This window comes from Pogoniulus pusillus, chromosome 41 (genome assembly GCF_015220805.1).
Source record: "Pogoniulus pusillus isolate bPogPus1 chromosome 41, bPogPus1.pri, whole genome shotgun sequence".
NCBI lineage: Eukaryota > Metazoa > Chordata > Aves > Piciformes > Lybiidae > Pogoniulus > Pogoniulus pusillus.
Window position 1 is genome coordinate 5,513,049 of NC_087304.1, and position 18,376 is coordinate 5,531,424.

Sequence of the window (18,376 nt, forward strand, 5' to 3'; positions counted from 1 at the left end):
CTCACCACCCTCACTGCCAACTTCCTCCTAACATCCACTTTCAATCTCCCCTCTGCCACTTCAAACCCATTCCTCCTCCTCCTCTCATTACCAGACCTTGTCAATAGTCCCTCCCCAGCCCTCCTGGAGCCGTTTTCAGATCCTGGAAGGCCACTCCAAGGTCTCCTGGAAGCCTTCTCTTCTGCAGGCTGCAGAGCCCCAACTCTCTCAGCCTGATCACTGAATCCACCTCCCTCTGTGCTACAGCAGGACCACTTAGAGCAGGTCTCACAGGAATGCATCCAGGTGGGTTTGGATCTCTGCAGAGGAGACTCCACAACCTCTCTGGGCAGCCTGCTCCAGTACCTTCATAGCCTACTCCAGCACCTTCATAGTCTGCTCCAGCACCTTCATAGCCTGCTCCAGCACCTTCATAGTCTGCTCCAGCACCTTCATAGCCTGCTCCAACACCTTCACAGCCTGACCCATTACCTTTATAGCCTGATCCAATACCTTTATAGCCTACTCCAACACCTTCATAGTCTGCTCCAGCACCTTCACACCCTATTCCAGTGCCTTCATATCCTGCTCCAGCACCTTCATACCCTATTCCAGCACCTTCATATCCTGCTCCAGCACCTTCATACCCTATTCCAGTGCCTTCATATCCTGCTCCAGCACCTTCACACCCTATTACAGTGCCATCACATCCTTCTCCAGCACCTTCACACCCTATTCCAGTGCCTTCACATCCTTCTCCAGCACCTTCATACCCTATTCCAGTGCCTTCACATCCTTCTCCAGCACCTTCATACCCTATTCCAGTGCCTTCACATCCTGCTCCAGCACCTTCCCAGCCTGCTCCAGCACCTCCCTCACCTCCCAGTCCGCACCAGCCCCTTCCTCCCCCCGGCCCCGGCGCGGGCAGGCAGCGCAGGGAGGATGCAAGGCCTCAGCTACTCAGCAAGTAAAACTTTTATTAAATAAATTTCAGGATTTTTTTTTCCTTTTCTTTTTTTTTTTCCCTTTTTTTTTTCTTTTTTTTTTTTTTTTTTCCCCCCGAGTGAGGAGTTGGACATTGACAAAGCTCCAGAAACATTGCACAGTCGCATCAGGAACTGTGATGGAAGAAACTGTAAATGCTCCTTTGAAACCTAAAAGTTCTAAAGTCCTTTGCTTGGTTTTGGTTTTTTTTTTTCCTGTGTTTTTTTTTCTATTTTCTTTTTTTTCCTTTTCTTTTTTTCTCCCCCCCCCCTTTTCCTTTCTTTGTTCCTCTTTTTTCACCTTTCTTTGTTTCCCTTTTCCCCCCTTTCATTTTTTAACTCTTCTTTCCCTTTTCTCCCTTTCTTTTTTCCATTTTCCCTTTCCTCTTTTTACCTTTCCCCCCTTCTTCTTTTCCCCCCTTCCTCTTTCCCTCCCCTTTCCCCCCCCTTCATCTTTTTTCCCCCTTCCCTTTTTGCCCCCTCCTCTTTTTCCCCCTCCTCTTTTCCCCCTTTCCTCTTCCCCCCCTTTTTCCCCCTTCCTCTTTTCCCCTTTCCTCATTTTCCCCCCTCCTCCTTCCCCCCTTCCTCCATCCCCCCCTCCTTCTTCCACCCCTCCTCTTTTCCCCCCTCTTCTTTTTCCCCCACTCCTCTTTTCCCCCTTCCTCTTTTTTTCCCTTTCCTCTTTCCCTCTTTTCTCTTTTTTCCCTTTCCTTTCCCCTCCCCTTTCTCTTCCCCCCCCTTTCTCTTTCCCCCCTCTTTTTCCTCTTTCCCCCCCTTTCTCTTCCCCCCCCTTCTCTTCTCCCCCTTCTCTTCTCCCCCCTTCCTCTTCCCCCCTTCCCTTTCCCTTCCCCTCCCTTTCCCTTCCCCTCCCTTTCCCTTCCCCTCCCTTTCCCTTCCCCTCCCTTTCCCTTCCCCTCCCTTTCCCTTCCCCCCTTTCCTTCCCTTCCCTTTCCCTTCCCCTCCCCTCCCTTTCCCTTCCCCTCCCCTTTCTTTCACCTTTTTTCTCCTCCTTTCATTTTCCTCTTTTTCCCCCTTTCTTCCCCCCCTTTCCCTTTCGCCCCCTTTTCCCTTTCCCCCCCCTTTCCCTTTCCCCCCCCTTTCCCTTCCCCTTTCTCTTTCCCCCCCTATCTTTTCCCCCTTTCTTCCCCCCCCCCCCTTTCCTTTCCCCTTTCCTATATTTTTTTTCCTCCCTCTTTTTTCCCCCTCTTTTCTCTTCCTTTTTTTTTTAGGCTTTTTTTTTCTTTCCCTTCCCCTCCCCCCCCCTTTTTTTTTTCCCTTTTTTTTTTTTTTTTGCCTTTTCTTTTGTTCAAAATTAGATTAAGTTTCAACCTCATGAAATTACCTGTAGCAGAAATAAAGTACATTATACAAATCACGTACGGAATAGATGTTAAGTATAAAAATGGTATTTACAATAAGTAAACATGGACTCTAGAAACACAGACTCACAGCTTCAGCCATCTCTTGTAAACCCTCAGCAACCTGATACAGAGATGTGAAGGGACTTCAAAAGAACTGTGCCACAAACAGCTTTGGAACAAAGGGAAACTGCAAGAGGATGAGAATCGGTTGAGCTCCTCACAAGTCTCCGTATCTCGCTCCAGCACCAACTGCATCAACCTTCTGTTGCTGTTTGAACACACCACACACACACACACCACACACACACACAGAGGGGAATGTTCTTGGTACCTTAATCACACTCTGGGGTACTGAAACTAAGCAGTCAGGTTTGGGGAGGGGAGGGGGGCAAAGGGGGAGGTTGGTTGGGTTTGGTTTTTCTTTCCTTGTTTTGGTAGAAACTTTGTTCCCAGTTTTTATCCTTTGTTCCCAGATTTTATCCTCTGTTCCCAGATTTTATCCTCTGTTCCCAGTTTTTATCCTCTGTTCCCAGATTTTATCCTTTGTTCCCAGTTTTTATCGTTTGTTTCCAGTTTTTATCCTTTGTTCCCAGATTTTATCCTTTGTTCCCAGATTTTATCCTCTGTTCCCAGATTTTATCCTCTGTTCCCAGATTTTTATCCTTTGTTCCCAGTTTTTATCGTTTGTTTCCAGTTTTTTATCCTTTGTTCCCAGATTTTATCCTTTGTTCCCAGATTTTATCCTTTGTTCTCAGTTTTTATCCTGTGTTCTCAGGTTTTATCCTTTGTTCCCAGGTTTTATCCTTTATTCCCAGTTTTTATTCTTTGTTCTCAGTTTTTAGCCTTTGTTCCTAGTTTTAGAGATGGAGAAATTCGGAGGTTGGGTTGGGTTGGACGTGACCATAAATATTACCCTGTTCCAACCTCCCCCACTCCCCCCGGCATGGGCAGGGACACCTCCCACTAAAGCAGTCGTCAAAGGGCTATGCCTTGGCAGCACAACTCCCCCAGGGTAGCTCCGCTGAACGCAGCTCCGCACGAAGCCTGCGGTCGGAGCTGTACCTTAGAGATGCTGTCCCCTGGGGAGAGCGGAGGGTTAAACCAAACCCGGACTAGTAACCCCCTTTCATCAGCCTATCATCACCCCATCACCATTCCGTCCTTGTTCTGCTCGGGAGGAGCTCTGCAGAGGGTGGGAGATGTGAGTCCTTGCTAAGTTCGCAGGGAGAAGCTGAACTGCCCTCTCGGCACCCAGCACGGGCAGGCAGTGGGGATCCCCCGGGAGGCTTCTGGCACTCTGCTTCAGAGACTTCACCTCTCATCTTCTCTTGCCTCCATCAAGAAAATGCTCAGTTGCCATGGAGAGCTATGAAAGAGCTGTGCCAGGCGCGGGGAGGCAGTGGAGTTCCTGTAGGTAAAGGGACTGGGGGTCGCTGTGCTTTCAGCCTAATCGAGCAGCACTCCCATAGGCTTTGGCACCAAATTCCAGGAGCTTTGTCTGCAGAAGCCCTTAGAGAGGTAAGAGGAGAGCTCTTGAGATCCTTAACCAGGCTGGTGCTAAGGTTGGTGGATGAGTGACTCGAGGTGAGCAGCTGGCTGTGCCCTAACCCTGGAGGTAAGTCGTTCTCTTCGCTCCTCGCTGACGCTGAGCCTCTGCTCTTTGTCCATCTCAGCATCCTCTCCAAACGTCCAGGCCTGTCTGCAGTGCTTGCTTGAGAAAAGACACTGTTGCAAAGGTAAACCCTTAAAACTTCCAATGCCTCTTGGCAAGGAGTCAGTCTCTGAATGGAAAAGTTTGGTCCTGTGAGCCACTTTAAAAAAAAAATAGAGCCTGTATATATATATATTTATATTTATCTATGAAAGGGCCAGGAGAGGGGCAAGGAGGGAAGGGATGGAGCTAAGTTTCCATACATCACTGCAGTAACCTAGAGACACACCAGTGGGTTTGTTTTTGTTTGTTTCTTGGTCCATGTACTCCATGCAGACCCCAAGAGGAAGAGCTTTGTGTTCCCCAAGGGCTGCTGGGTTGTTCTGGTCCCTTTGCTATGCACCACAATAGCAGCAAATACACAAGTCCAACGTGGCAAGAATCTTCCTGCTGGGCAGATTGGTTTTTGTTTTCAGCCTTCTCTTTAGTTGTAAGTTTTGGGGAGGAGGGCAGAAAGAGGAGGAGGAGAAGGGGAGGGTGGGTTGGGGTAGGGGGACAGGAGGAGGAAAGGGGTGATGTCAAAAGAGTTGATACATTTACTGGCCTCTCTGTAAATCAACCTGAAGCAGAAATTCTTCCTCTGGACTTTGCCTTCACCTGAACAGAAAAAGGAGGGAGGGAATTGGGAGATTAGGAGGAAATCTGTGCAAAGCTCAGGGCTCCAAAGTTGCTGTTGTTTACAGGTGGAGGGCAAAAAAATGAGCCCAATGACAAAGGATCAGGATCAGCTCTCCCTTGCCTGCCAGCTGCTGGCTGGCAGGAGCTGGCTCTGGGACAGCCACCTCTCATGTGAGACAGCTCTCCTGTGGCCCTTCAGGGGCTCCTGCTTGCCCTGCTTTGCTGTGATCCTCACAGACTGCCCCTTCTCACCCTGCAAATCATTCCCTGCACACCAATCTCAGCTGCAAACAGAACTAAAGGGTTTTCACAGTATCACCAAGGTTGGAAGAGACCTCACAGATCATCAAGTCCAACCCTTTACCACAGAGCTCAGGGCCAGACCATGGCACCAAGTGCCACATCCAGTCCTGCCTTGAACAGCTCCAGGGACGGCGACTCCACCACCTCCCCAGGCAGCCTTTGGAGAAAGATGAAGGCTTTTTGGGAGTGGGCAGAGGCAGACCAGAACCTTGCTTAGCCCACAGGCAGACACTGTGAGCCCTTTTGCCTGTCAGGACCCTGCGTGCACTAAGGAGCCTTACTGGCACTGACCACATCCTCACCTGCAGCTGCTGCCCACACTCTGCCCAGGGGCCCAGGAGCCTCATCACAGCTCAGGCTGTGCCTTCAGCCCTCCTCTGGCCTATGCTGAGAAAGTTCCCATCTCCACCTGCCCCTGGGCTCCAGCCCCTGCACTGTCTCCCCATCCTGACATTGGCTCTGTTTATGATCCTCGTTGCAGAGCTGCCTGCCTGTCGCTGCCCAACACCTGCCCTGCTTAGCCTCACCAGACCTGAGCCTGCCTCGGGCCTGCCTCACTGCCACCAAACTTGCCTGATGGTCTAGAATCTTGGTTGAACCTGGCCATCACCTCCAGGCAGGTGCTGGAGCCAGGCCTTGGCAAGTGAAGCCTCTGCCCTGCTGGCTGCCCTCAGCTCCTGGCTTCTCACCAAGACCTGGCTGCGCTGGCACTGCCCAGTGCTGTGCTGGTGCCAGCTTTACCTGTTCTGCAGAAGTGACTCCTGCTTGTTCACTGCTGTCAGTAGGGGTGGTTAGCATCCTTGGGTCGTTTCAACTGGACCTTCAAACGTTTCATGCCAATCTGGAAGCCATTCATGGCCTGGATAGCAGTCTGTGCACTGGATGGGTTGTCAAAGCTTACAAAGCCTGAAGGAGAGGACAGAGGCATGGAGGAAAACAGCACTGTTAGAGCCATGCCCGTGTCTGTCCTGGCTGTGTCTCATGCTTCTCTTGCCTGCTGGCATCAGCACTCACCAAAACACTTGCTCTGGTTGGTGGCACGATCCATGAATACCTTGGAGGAAATGATATTGCCAAAGGGCAGAAACATCTGCATCAACTCGTTGTCTCCAAACTCCTGAGGGAGATGGTAGATGAAGAGATTGCAGCCTTCAGGACCTGCAGGCATGAGGACAGTGGGGAGGGACAAAACAGAGAGCCCCCAAAGGGAAGGGGAAGAGAAATGGGCTCAACCTGGAGCACAGTGCTGGAGGAGAACCCCAGCACTGCCTCCTCCTGTCTTGACCTCCCCTTGCTTGTCTCATTGTCACTGCTCCGTCAAAGGTTCTGAGGGCTCTCTAGTGGCAGCTGGGAGGCAACATGCAGAGCCAGAGCTCCTGAAGGGCAGAGTCACCTTCTCAGCTTATCCACTTCCCATGTCAGGTGCTGGACACAACAACTCTGACTGCCTGGGTGGTGTTTTGCTGGAAGGAAACGAGCTGAGGTGACAGCTCCTTGATCACAGCTCTCCCTGTCCTAGGAGAGCAGCAGACACTGTGCAAGCTGCTGCTGCAGTATCCCCTGCCCACAGCTACACAGAGGTTGCCTTCACTCTAAAAGCTCCAGCTGGAAATCTCCTGTGTTGCCACACAGCCCATTTATGGGCTGCCCTGATCCTGCCCACTCCTTTGCTTGCCCCCTGTGAGCCCGGTGGGCACAAGGAGCTGTTCCCTCACTGACACCCAGAATACAAAGCAGAAGCAGACTGAAGAATGCCTTTGCCTCCAGGCCAGTGTTGGAATTAGGCTGAAAAACAAACTCATAGAGTTAGAAGGGGTGAAGAAAGAGGAGAGAAGAGCGGAGATGCTGGTGTGAATGGTGCCAGCGTGGCTCTGGCATCAGTAAAGATGGGCAGGAAGGGCTCTTCTCTGCTGCCTGCACTGAGAAGATGCTGGCTCCTTGGTGTCAAAGCCCGGGGTGGTAGTGCTTGCTGCAGCCTTCATACTTGGCAGCATCTGCCCAGGAATAAGCTCAGAAAGCAGCCTCTGAACCCTCCCAGCCCCACCCCTGCCCCACTGCAGAGTCACAGCTGGTTCCATAACCCAGCTCCAGCATTAAAGACAAGAATGGACATGGGTCAGTCCTGTCTCCTCTCCACTGGCTCTGTGATGCTGAAGACAAAGCCACACACAGACTCCCCTTCCCCACCAGACACACACGTTCCACCATCCTCACCTTCTCGCTGCTGCTGCTGCAGGACAGGAGGTGGCTGAGGGATGCTCTGAGCAATGGGGGTGATGGTGGTGGTTGGATACACAGCTGCATTGCAAGGGGACACAGAGACCCAGGCTGTGGTTACCTGAGGGCATGCTCAGGCACAGAAGGGCTCGAGGGAGACAAGGGAAGCTGGTACCTGCGTACTGCTGAACTCCAGTGAAGGCTGGGTGCAAGGTCTCTGCTACGGAAGGGCTCTGGGCTGCAGGGGAGAACATAATCAGAAGCACATCGAGGAGAGCCACTCCTGTGCCCTGTCTCTCTCCCTCCCACCCTCCTTGCCAAGTAAGGCTCAGAGCTTGGCTGGCAGGGAGAGAAAAAGTGGCAGAGGAGGGAATCTAGGGGAAAAAAAACCAACAAAGCTAACTGCACTGCCTGAGCTCGCCAGAGGTTTCCTCTTTCCTGCTCTCCGTACCTGAGTATGGCACAAGGCCGTTGGTGTAAACTGTTTCCAAGGTGGGATGCCCATTTGGGAATGGTACCACTCCAGTGAAGCCATTTGAAATGGGTGCCACCAGCCCTGGCATGGCTGCTGTCCCCAGGAGAGGCGGCGAGTGTAGCCCTGCAGCAGAGCAAGAGAAGGACAGCCCATGAGAGCCAAGGTGAGACCCCACCTGCAGTGCTGCGCCCAGTGCTGGAGCCCCTGGCAGAAGAGGGATGTGGAGGTGCTGGAAGGTGTCCAGAGCAGGGCCATGAGGATGAGCAGAGGGCTGGAGCTGCTCTGCTGGGAGGAGAGACTGAAAGAGTTGGGGCTGTGCAGGCTGGAGAAGAAGAGGCTCCCAGGTGACCTTCTTGTGGCCTTTCAGTATCTGAATGGGGCTACAAGAAAGCTGGGGAGGGACTTTTTGGGCTGTCAGGGGACTGGGGGTGAATGGAACAAAACTGGAAATGAGGAGATTCAGCCTGGAGGTTAGGAAGAAGTTGTTGAGCATGAGGGTGGTGAGAGCCTGGCAGGGGTTGCCCAAAGAGGAGGTGGAAGCTTCATCCCTGGAGGTGTTTAAGGCCAGGCTGGATGAGGCTGTGAGCAGCCTGCTCTAGTGTGAGGTGTCCCTGGGCATGGCAGGGGGGGTTGGAACTGGCTGCTCCTTGTGGTCCTTTCCAACCCTGACTGATTCTAGGATCCTAAGGCCCCGCAAAGCTCGTGGTCCCTCTGTCCATCTGCCTGGCAAGACCGCTGTGGATGAGGCCATTACCTTTCCCAGCTGGCACAAGCAGGTGACAGACACTGCTGGAGCTGTCGCAACATTAGAGGCAGCAGCAGCAGCGAGCAGTGTGTGCGGCACTGCTGCTGCTGGCTGCTGTCAGAGCTTTGGGACTGAGTATTTTCAACCCAGGCTGTGCAGCACCTGGCACCACACAGCCCTGTTCAAGCACGGCGGTGGCACAGCGGGACGGCGACAGCGAAGCACCTGGGGACTTTGTCCTTCTTTACAGCATCAAAGAGGGAAACTGCAGCAGCGAGGAACAGCAGCAGGGCAAGAGGAGCCGTAAGGGTGCAGGGAGGTTTGCAGGGATGTGGACAGCACTGGGCAGGGGCTGCAGGGTCGGAGGAGAGTAGCCTGATGCTGAGCCTGCAGGGCTACGGGAAACGTTTTAGCTGTGTGAGCCCCGCGCCGAGTGCCGGAGCTCCGTGGGTGGCGAAGGACCTGCTGCGCCTCACCTGATGCTGGTGCAATGGGAGCGGCTGGCAGCCCGTTGAGACTGACGGCGCCGATCTGCTGGATGTGGCACGGCGAAAAGGCGACGCCCGGGCTCAGGTAACTGCCGTGGGAGGCGGACAGGACCGTCGTCTGCTGCTGCATCAGCTGCAAAGCAGGACCGGGCAGTCAGGGTCCCCGCACGGCGCAGACGGAGGCTCCTCCGCCGACGTAGGCGGGGCTCGGGGAGGCTGCGTAGAGCAGCCCGGGCAGGGCCCGCAGCCGCGGCCCCGCCATATCCCGCGGCCGCCGCTGGGGGTCGCCAGCTGCCGCCGCTGGACACGGAGCCTGCCGCTGCTGGCCGGGACCTTGCCGCTGGCCTCGGGAGCCCTGCGCCCCGCCCGGCTGCCGCTCTCCGCGCCCGGTGCCCCGCAGCCGGGGATGGAGCTCCCTACGGACACGGCAGGGGAGGGCTGGCAACGCTTCCTGCCCTCCAGCCTCGGTGGGCATCGCCTCGGGGCCGCGGTCGGGCAGCGCCGCACTCCCCTCTGCCCTTATCCGCTTGCCGGCAGCCCCGGGGGAGCTCCGCTCCAGCGGGATGGGCTCGCTCCTGCTCTTTGGAGCGGTCCTTATCCAACTGCCTTTGGCCTCCGGTTAGAATTTATTGGGCATTGATTGATTTATTTTAATCGATTAAAACATTGATTATTTTTGCCTTTATTTTTGGTATTATTTATGGATTTTTTTTGGGGGGTAGTGATGTTTTTGTATCGATTTCTTCTGCTATTGATTATTTTTTTCTGTTGATTATTTTAATTGATATGTTGAATTTTTTTTAATTGATTTTTTTTCGCATTGATTTTTTGGGTATTGATTATTTTTTCTATTGTTTTTTAATTGATTTTTTTGCTTGATTTTTTTATACTTTTTTTAATTGATTTTTTGGTATTGATTTTTTGGGGTTTTTTTTAATCGATTTTTTAATTCATTTTTTAATTGATTTTTTTGGTATCGATTTTTTAATTCATTTTTTAATTGATTTTTTGTATCGATTTTTTATTTCTTTTTTGTATTGTTTTTTTTTGCATTGATTATTTTGGTATTGATTATTTTGGTATTGATTTTTTTGGTACTGATTTTTTTTATTGTTTTTTTGCATTGATTTTTTTAATCGATTGTTGAATTCATTTTGTAATTCATTTTTTTTATTCTTTTTTTTGTATTCATTATTTTGGTATTGATTTTTCGGCATTGATTTTGTATTGGTTTTCTGTACTTTTTATTCCTTTTGTGTTGATTTGTTAATTTTTTTAATTGATTTTTTTAATTGATTCTTTTTGTATTGATTCTTTTTTATTGATTTTTTGTATTGATGATTTTTTCTATTGATTATTTTTGCTATTTTTTTTTTGCATTGTTTTTTTCTATTGATTGTTTTCCTGTTTGTTTTTTTTTTTTACTGATTTTTTTTGTATTGATTTTTTGGTATTTTTTTTCTATTGATTTTTTAAATTGATTTTTTAATTGATTTTTAAATTGATTTTTAAAATTGATTTTCAATTGATTTTTAAAATTGATTTTAAATTATTTTTAAATCGATTTTTAAATTGATTTTTAATTGATTTTTAGAATTGCTTTTGCATTATTTTTGTATTGATTTTTAATTGATTCTCAATTTGATTTTTAACTGATTTGTAATTTGATTTTTAAAATTGATTTTTTAATTGATTTGTAAATTGATTTTTACAATAGATTTTTAATTGATTTTTAAATTGATTTTTAAATGGATTTTTAATTTATTTTTAAAATTGATTTTTACTTGATTTTTAAATCGATTTTTAAGTGGATTTTTAATTGATTTTTAGAATTGCTTTTGCATTATTTTTGTATTGATTTTTAATTGATTCTTAAATCGATTTTTAAATCGATTTTTTAAATGGATTTTTAATTGATTTTTAGCATTGTTTTTGTATCATTTTATTGATTGATTATTTTTATTGATTTTTTTCCTAATTTTTAAGTACTTTTGTATAGACAAAAAAAAAGTGATTAAACCTTTTTTTTATTGATTGGGGTTTGGATTATTTTTGTCTGGATTCTTTTTGATGGTTTTTTACGTGGATGATGTAAAATCTATTTTTAATTGATTCTTTTGGAAGTGGTTTTTTTTCAAACTGATTATTTAAAATCCATTTTTGTACAAATGATTTTAAACTTTTTTCCAACTTATTTTAGATTTAGTTCTTAATGAATATTTTTTGGTTGCCTTTTTTTTTTTACTATTTGAAAATTAATTTTTATTGGTTCTTTGTGATCGTTTTTTACTGAGAATTTTTAAATTATTTATATTGATTGGGTTTTTTTGATCGTTTTTACTGATTATTTATAGTTAATTCTTTTTGCTTTTTATTGATTATTTTTTAGTTAATTTTTATTCATTCTTTTTGCCTTTTTTATTGATTATTTTTTAGTTATTTTTATTGATCATTTTTGCTTATTTTTACTGATTATTTTTAGTTAATTTTTATTGATCCTTTTTGCTTTTTTTTACTGATTATTTTTTAGTTAATTTTTATTGATTCTTTTTGCTTTTTTATTGATTTTTTTTAGTTAATTTTTATTGATTCTTTTTGCCTTTTATTTACTGATTATTTTTTAGTTAATTTATTGATTCTTTTTGCTTTTTTTTACTGATTATTTTTTAGTTAATTTTTATTGATTCTTTTTGCTTTTTTATTGATTATTTTTTAGTTAATTTTTATTGATTCTTTTTGCCTTTTATTTACTGATTATTTTTTAGTTAATTTTTATTGATCCTTTTTGCCTTTTTTTAATGATTATTTTTAGTTAATTTTTATTGATTCTTTTTGCTTTTTTTACTGATTATTTTCTAGTTATTTTTTATTGATTATTTTTGCCTTTTTTTTACTGATTACTTTTTAGTTACTTTTTTATTGATTCTTTTTGCATCTTTTTTACTGATTATTTTTTAATTACCTTTATTGATTTTTGGGGGGGATCGTTTTTTACTGATGATTTTTAAATTATTTTTAATTCATATTTTTGATTTTTGTAAAAGTTATTATTTTTATGGATTTTTTTGGAATTTTTTTTACGGATTATTGTTTAAATTATTTTTAATGAATATTTTTGATGTTTTTTTACTGATTATTCTTTAATTACTTTGTGTGGATTGGGTTTTTTGATTTTTTTTACTGATTATTTAAAAATTATTTTTAAATGAATTTTTAATTGTTTTGTACTGATTATTTTTTAAATTATTTTTATTGATTCTTTTGGAATTTTTTACTGATTTTTTTTTTAGTTCTTTTTTGATTTTTTTTTCCACTGAGTATTTTAGATTTATTTTAATTGAAATTTTGGGATCCTTTTTTACCAATTTTTTTAAAGTTCTTTTTTATTGATTATTTTTTGATCTTTTCTACTGAGTTTTGAAATTATTTGTATTGATTTTTTTGCTCTTTTTTACTGATTTTTTTTAGTTCTTTTTTATTGATTATTTTTTGATCTTTTCTACTGAGTTTCAAAATGATTTCTATGGATTTTTTGGGATCATTTTTTACTGATTTTTTTTTACTGATTTTTTTAAGTTCTTTTTAGTTGATTTTTGTAATCGTTTTTAACTAATTATTTTAAACCAATTTTTTACTGAATAGTTTTTGATCTTTTTTTTTTAATGAGTTGGTCTTTTTTTACTGAGTATTTTTAAGGGTTTTTTTAATTGATTCTTTTTGTTTCTTTTTTACTCTTTTAAAATTCTTTTAATTGATTTTTTTGGATCATTTTTTACTAATTATTTGAAACTAATTTTTGACTGGTATTGATTGCTTTTGGGATTGCTTTTTGGATTGATTGCTTTTGGGATTGCTTTTGGTATTGATGCTTTTGGTATTGATTGCTTTTGGTATTGATTGCTTTTGGTATTGATTGCCTTCTGGATTGCTTTTTTGATTGCTTTCTTTTGCTATTGCTTTCTATTGGTATTGGTTGCTTTTGGGATTGCTTTTTGGATTGATTGCTTTTGGTATTGATTGCTTTTGGTATTGTTTTTTTGATTGATTGCTTTTAGTATTGATTGCTTTTTGGATTGATTGCTTTAGGTATTGATTGCTTTTGGTAATGATTGCTTTTGGTATTGCTGTTTTTATTGATTGCTTTTGGTATTGATTTTTTGATTGCTTGCTTTTGGTATTGATTGCTTTTGGTATTGCTTTTTGTATTGATTACTTTTGGGATTGATTCCTTTTAGTATTGCTTTTTTGATTGCTTTTGGTATTGATTGCTTTTGGTAATGATTGCTTTTGGTATTGCTGTTTTTATTGATTGCTTTTGGTATTGATTTTTTGATTGCTTGCTTTTGGTATTGATTGCTTTTGGTATTGCTTTTTGTATTGATTACTTTTGGGATTGATTCCTTTTAGTATTGCTTTTTTGATTGCTTTTGGTATTGATTGCTTTTGGTAATGATTGCTTTTGGTATTGCTTTTTTTATTGATTGCTTTTGGTATTGATTTTTTGATTGATTGCTTTTGGGATTGATTGCTTTTGGTATTGCTTTTTGTATTGATTACTTTTGGGATTGATTCCTTTTAGTATTGCTTTTTTGATTGCTTTTGGTATTGATTGCTTTTGGTATTGCTTTTTTGATTGATTGCTTTTGGTATTGATTGCTTTTGGTAATGATTGCTTTTGGTATTGCTTTTTTGATTGATTGCTTTTGGGATTGATTCCTTTTGGTATTGCTTTTTGGATTGTTTGCTTTTAGTATTGCTTTTTTGATTGATTGATTGCTTTTGGTATTGCTTGCTTTTTGTATTGCTTTCTTTTGGTATTGATTGCTTTTTTGATTGCTTTTTGTATTGCTTTCTTTTGGTATTGATTGCTTCTTGTATCGATTATTTTTTGTATTGGTTGCTTTTTGTATTGCTTTTGGCACTGATTGCTTCTGGTATTGTTTTTTTCAGCTCCCAGCCAGTTTCCCAATTCCATTCAAACCAACCACTGAATTCAACCTGTTGAACGAGCTGAAATGCAGGAAATATTCACTTTTCACTTGCAGAAGAGGCACCTGGGATCAAACCCTGGTTTAAGCACTGATCTAAACTGCTTCCAGCTGCTTAGTCCTGTTTCCCAGATGAGATTTTTTTTGTTCCCCATGCAGCCTCAATCAGCTGTTTGCCTGCTTTTAATATCTGGTGTATTGCTCTAGATCAGAGTCCTTGCAGATCTAAAGCAGTTTGTGATTATTTCATGTATAATCTGAGACAGTTCTTAAAGGGAGATGCAATTAATGCATTACAGCCAACTGAAAGAAAAAGTAATCCTAAAAAGCAAACAACAGCAGCAAACAACAAAAGCCCAAACAACAAAAGCAAGCCCAAACAACAAAAGCAAGCCCAAACAACCCAGGCTCTACTTTCCCTCTTCCTAAGTGCTCTGGGGACTGCTTTGGGTTTGGCGAGGCAGCAAAATCCCATGGGGATAAGGGAGAGGTGGTGGAATCCCCATCCCTGGAGGTGTTTAAGAGGAGGCTGGATGAGGCACATGGTGCCAGGGGTTAGTTAATTAGAAGGGGTTAGGTTGGACTCGATGATCTTGAAGGTCTTTTCCAACCTGATTAATTCTGATTCTGAGAGGAAGTTGTTAGGGCATTGAATTGTCAACGTAAGAGCCAGTGCCTGTGGTGCACCAGCTCACCCCAGCTGCACTCCTTCCTCTCAGTCTACTCCAACCACAGCCAGAATGCATCTCCTGGGCTTGTCAGTAACCTTGGGTGCAGCATTTACTACTCCAAGCCCTGCACCGTGCAAGCATGAAATAGGTTGGGAGTTCCTTCAGCAGCTTCCCAGAGGCTTCAGCTCCCCAGAGCTGCCCATGCCAGGACATTTGGTGGTGCTGCCAAGAGACTCAGCAAGGAAATCCCTTCCTTCTGCCCCCACTTCCACAGAGGGCATTGCAAAGGGCTGATACCTTCTCCCTCCGACACTGCAGAACAAGTGGCTTGGATCTCTCCTGCAGGAGAAAGGTGACTACAGGCTGGGGTGACACAAGAGAAGAAACAAGCAGGTCTGAGGATGGTGCCTCAGAAAGACTGAGAGAACCCAAAGCAGTGGAAAGGAAAAGGAAGAAAAAAAGAAAGCTGGAAGAGTGGGAGACAGGCTGAGCCTTGAGTCAAGAGGAAAGCCAAGTTAAAGTCACAGGGCAGGAAGGGGAGCGAAGAATCAGAGACAAAGCAGCAAAATCACAGACACAGCTGAACCCCAAGGAGCACAGCCCAGGCCTTGCTGGCTTCTTGTCAGCAGCAAGAGGTTCTGAAGACTGAAGGGCACATAAAGATTGAGTCCAGAAGGTCTTGCTGCTCTCCTTCCCTACATATCCTGGGCCATAAAGCTCCTAAAGCACTCACTACCATCATAGCCTCACTGTGGGGTCCATTCCTGCCTCCTCCACCACACCAGACCCAAGTTAGCAGCATCAGTAGAAGCTACACCAGAATGATCACCTCAGAGCTGACACACAGCTGAGCTAAGCCACAGGCTTAGACCTCAGGCAGAGCTGGCTCATGGCTCAGAGGGCTGAACAGCAAAGCTTTGTCCTGGCAAGAGAGAGTGGTGCTTGGTCAAAAAGCAGTTCTGCCTTCCAAACACCTCTTCTGCTGGAAGCCTTGGTGGTTGGAATGCCACAGCTGTCCTCACTGCACAAGAGGAATCAAACCATTTGTGCTGGGTATAACCTGCCCCTGGTTCCCCAAAATTCCCCAGAGCTATGGAGCCTCAGGCATTGCCTCCTTCCTTTTGCTGCTCCATGGTCTTGCCATACACTTAAATGGCCTCACTTTGTACCAGGGGGGGGTTAAGTTGGGCATTAGGAAATATTTCTCCCCTGAAAGGGTTGTTGAGCCCTGGGACAGGCTGCCCTGGACAGGAGTCTCTATCCTTGGGGGTGTTTAAAAGCTGTGTGGATGTGGTGCTGAGGGACAGGTTTAGTGGGGAGCTGGCAGTGCTGGGTTAGGGGTTGGACTCAATGATCTTAAAGGTCTCTTCTGACCCAACTGATGCTGTGGCATTTGGCAGGTTCTGGGGACTCTCTGAGAGGAAACAGCCAGCAGCTGAGAACTGGATCCTTCTCTGTCATGTAGGTGGAGAGGAGACCCCACTGAAGCCAGAGATGGAAGAGACGTCCACATATATGAGAAGAGGTTTATCTGTGTTCCTTCCTTTGGGATGTTTAGCCTGCAGCAGAGGAGGCTCAGGGCAGAGCTCATTGCTGCCTGCAGCTGCCTGCAGGGAGGCTGTAGCCAGGTGGGGTTGGGCTCTGCTGCCAGGCAGCCAGCAACAGAAGAAGGGGGAACAGACTCAAGCTGTGGCAGGGCAGGTTGAGGCTGGATGTGAGGAGGAAGTTCCTGGCAGAGAGAGTGATTGGCATTGGAATGGGCTGCCCAGGGAGGTGGTGGAGTGGCCGTGGCTGGAGGTGTTGAAGCCAAGCCTGGCTGGGGCACTGAGTGCCATGGTCTGGTTTCTTGGGCAGGGCTGGGTGCTAGGTTGTGCTGGCTGAGCCTGGAGCTCTCTGCCAACCTGGCTGTTTCTGTGATTCCTCCCCTGGGGGCTTACTTTCAGTAACAATATCTGCTTCTGAGTTGTCTGACACAAGCATCCCTCATGCCTTGAGTACTGAGCCTCCTCCCACAAGCTTTATACTCAGGGTAACAGAGATCTGAAAGTGACCTGCACCAGAAAAGCCCCCAGAGCTGCTCCACCACAGCTGATCAAGGACCTGGGGAGTTTGGGACCTAGCTCAAACAAACCCAACAACAAATGGCAATCACTACCACCCCTCCAAGGCAGCAAGGTCCTAAGATGCAAAGCACAGCTAGAGCTAGAGGTCAGACAGCCAAAACACCTCTCACCCTCTGCTCCCTTCTCCAGCATCCTCCAAACCCCAGCCAAGAGAACAAACCCTGAGAGCCAAGGACAGCACTGGGAGGATTAGCACCCTCCTGAGAGTGTCAGCAGAGCTCTAAACACAGGAACCTGGGCCCAGGGCTCTCCTGGTGCTCCAAAAGCAGACACACATTGGTGCCATCGACCCAGAGGAAGAGTGCACACATTGGCAGGCTGCCAATGAGAGGGAATGGATTGAAGCTTGAGGAGGGCAGGTTTAGACTGGAGATTAGGAAGGAATTCTTGACAGTGAGGATGGGGAGGCACTGGAACAGGCTGCCCAGGGAGGGTTGTGGATGCCTCCTCCCTGGAGGTGTTCAAGGCCAGGCTGGACGGGCTGGTGGGAGGTGTCCCTGCAGAGGGGTTGGCACTGGATGAGCTTTCTAAGGTCCCTTCCAAACCCAACCCATTTTATTAAGCTATGAACCTAGGCTTTGTCTGGCAGGCATCACCCAGGGCTCACAGCTCAGAGCTGTCCTCAGAACGAGACAGAAAGACACTGTGGGGTCATGCTCCACCTGTGCCAGTCTGTGGCAGTCTGTCCTCTCCTGTGAGCACAGACTGAAAGGGTTGGGGCTGTGCAGGCTGGAGCAGAGGAGGCTCCTAGGGGACCTACTTGTGGCCTGCCAGCATCTGAAGGGGGCTCCAAAAAAGCTGGGGAGGGACTTTTTGGGCACTCAGGGAGTGCCAGGACTGGGGGGGATGGAGCAAAGCTGGAGGTGGGGAGAGTCAGGCTGGAGGTGAGGAGGATGAGAGTGGTGAGAGCCTGGCAGGGGTTGCCCAGGGAGGTGGTTGAGGCCCCATGGCTGGAGGTGTTTGAGGCCAGGCTGGCTGAGGCTGTGTGCAGCCTGCTCTAGGGTAGGGTGTCCCTGGGCATGGCAGGGGGCTTGGCACTGCCTGCTCCTTGTGCTCCCTTCCAACCCTGCCTGCTTCTCTGACTCTACCCCACCTCAGCCAAACCCACCCTGGCTGCCACAAGGCTCCAGAGCTCTCTCCTTTTGTTCACCTCCTTCCAGCAGAGGTTGGGGCCACGGATCGGAGAAAACTGAAGCCAGGAAAAAACAACCAAGCCCAGGCGCTGGCAAAGCTTCCAGGCATTTGTTCCGGGGGAGCCACTTGTGGTCTCCCAGCCCCCACCCCCCGCCGCGGGATACTCACAGCCTGCGCATAGGCGCTGTATGGGCTGAACGGCAAGGTGAGAGATGGAGTGAAAATCCCCAGCTGCCCCACCATTTGCTGCATACGCCGCAGGGTCCTCTCCTTATCTGTGTCAGCAAACTTCACCACTAGACTGGAGGAGGCACCCTAGGCACGGAGAGAGGAGACAGAGAGAGGAGGCAGGGGGGAGGAGAGGCCGTGGGACAGCCGCAGAGTCAGCAGTCAGGCGAGGCAAGGTGGGATGGGGGCAGAACAGGCAGCAGAGAGGAGTTGGGAAGAGGAGCAAAAGAGTAAACAGTGGCATGAGAGGGCACAGGAGCTGCCTGGAAGCTGGGCTGTGCTCTTCCCCATCCGTCAGACCACCCAACCCCTTTTGCTCTCCCACCCCTGGCACCTTGCCTGGGTGCCCAAG

General features: G+C 46.3%; 1 protein-coding gene across 3 annotated transcripts in view; it reads right to left on the minus strand.

The window, feature by feature from the left end:
- Nucleotides 1-2,339: 2,339 nt before the first annotated feature.
- CELF5 (CUGBP Elav-like family member 5) overlaps nucleotides 2,340-18,376 on the minus strand; it is a 50,438-nt gene continuing 34,401 nt past the window's right edge. For 2 of the 3 annotated variants that reach the window (XM_064175080.1, XM_064175081.1), the window contains exons 6-13: nucleotides 17,965-18,111; nucleotides 8,869-9,013; nucleotides 7,624-7,770; nucleotides 7,348-7,410; nucleotides 7,170-7,253; nucleotides 5,970-6,113; nucleotides 5,697-5,861; nucleotides 2,340-4,631 (exon numbers count right to left, since the gene is read on the minus strand). In XM_064175080.1, the coding sequence (XP_064031150.1) occupies nucleotides 5,734-5,861; nucleotides 5,970-6,113; nucleotides 7,170-7,253; nucleotides 7,348-7,410; nucleotides 7,624-7,770; nucleotides 8,869-9,013; nucleotides 17,965-18,111 (858 nt within the window). In that variant the 3' untranslated portion in view covers nucleotides 2,340-4,631; nucleotides 5,697-5,733. The remainder of the gene's footprint in view (nucleotides 4,632-5,696; nucleotides 5,862-5,969; nucleotides 6,114-7,169; nucleotides 7,254-7,347; nucleotides 7,411-7,623; nucleotides 7,771-8,868; nucleotides 9,014-17,964; nucleotides 18,112-18,376) is intronic. The other variant, XM_064175082.1, reaches the window with a different exon arrangement.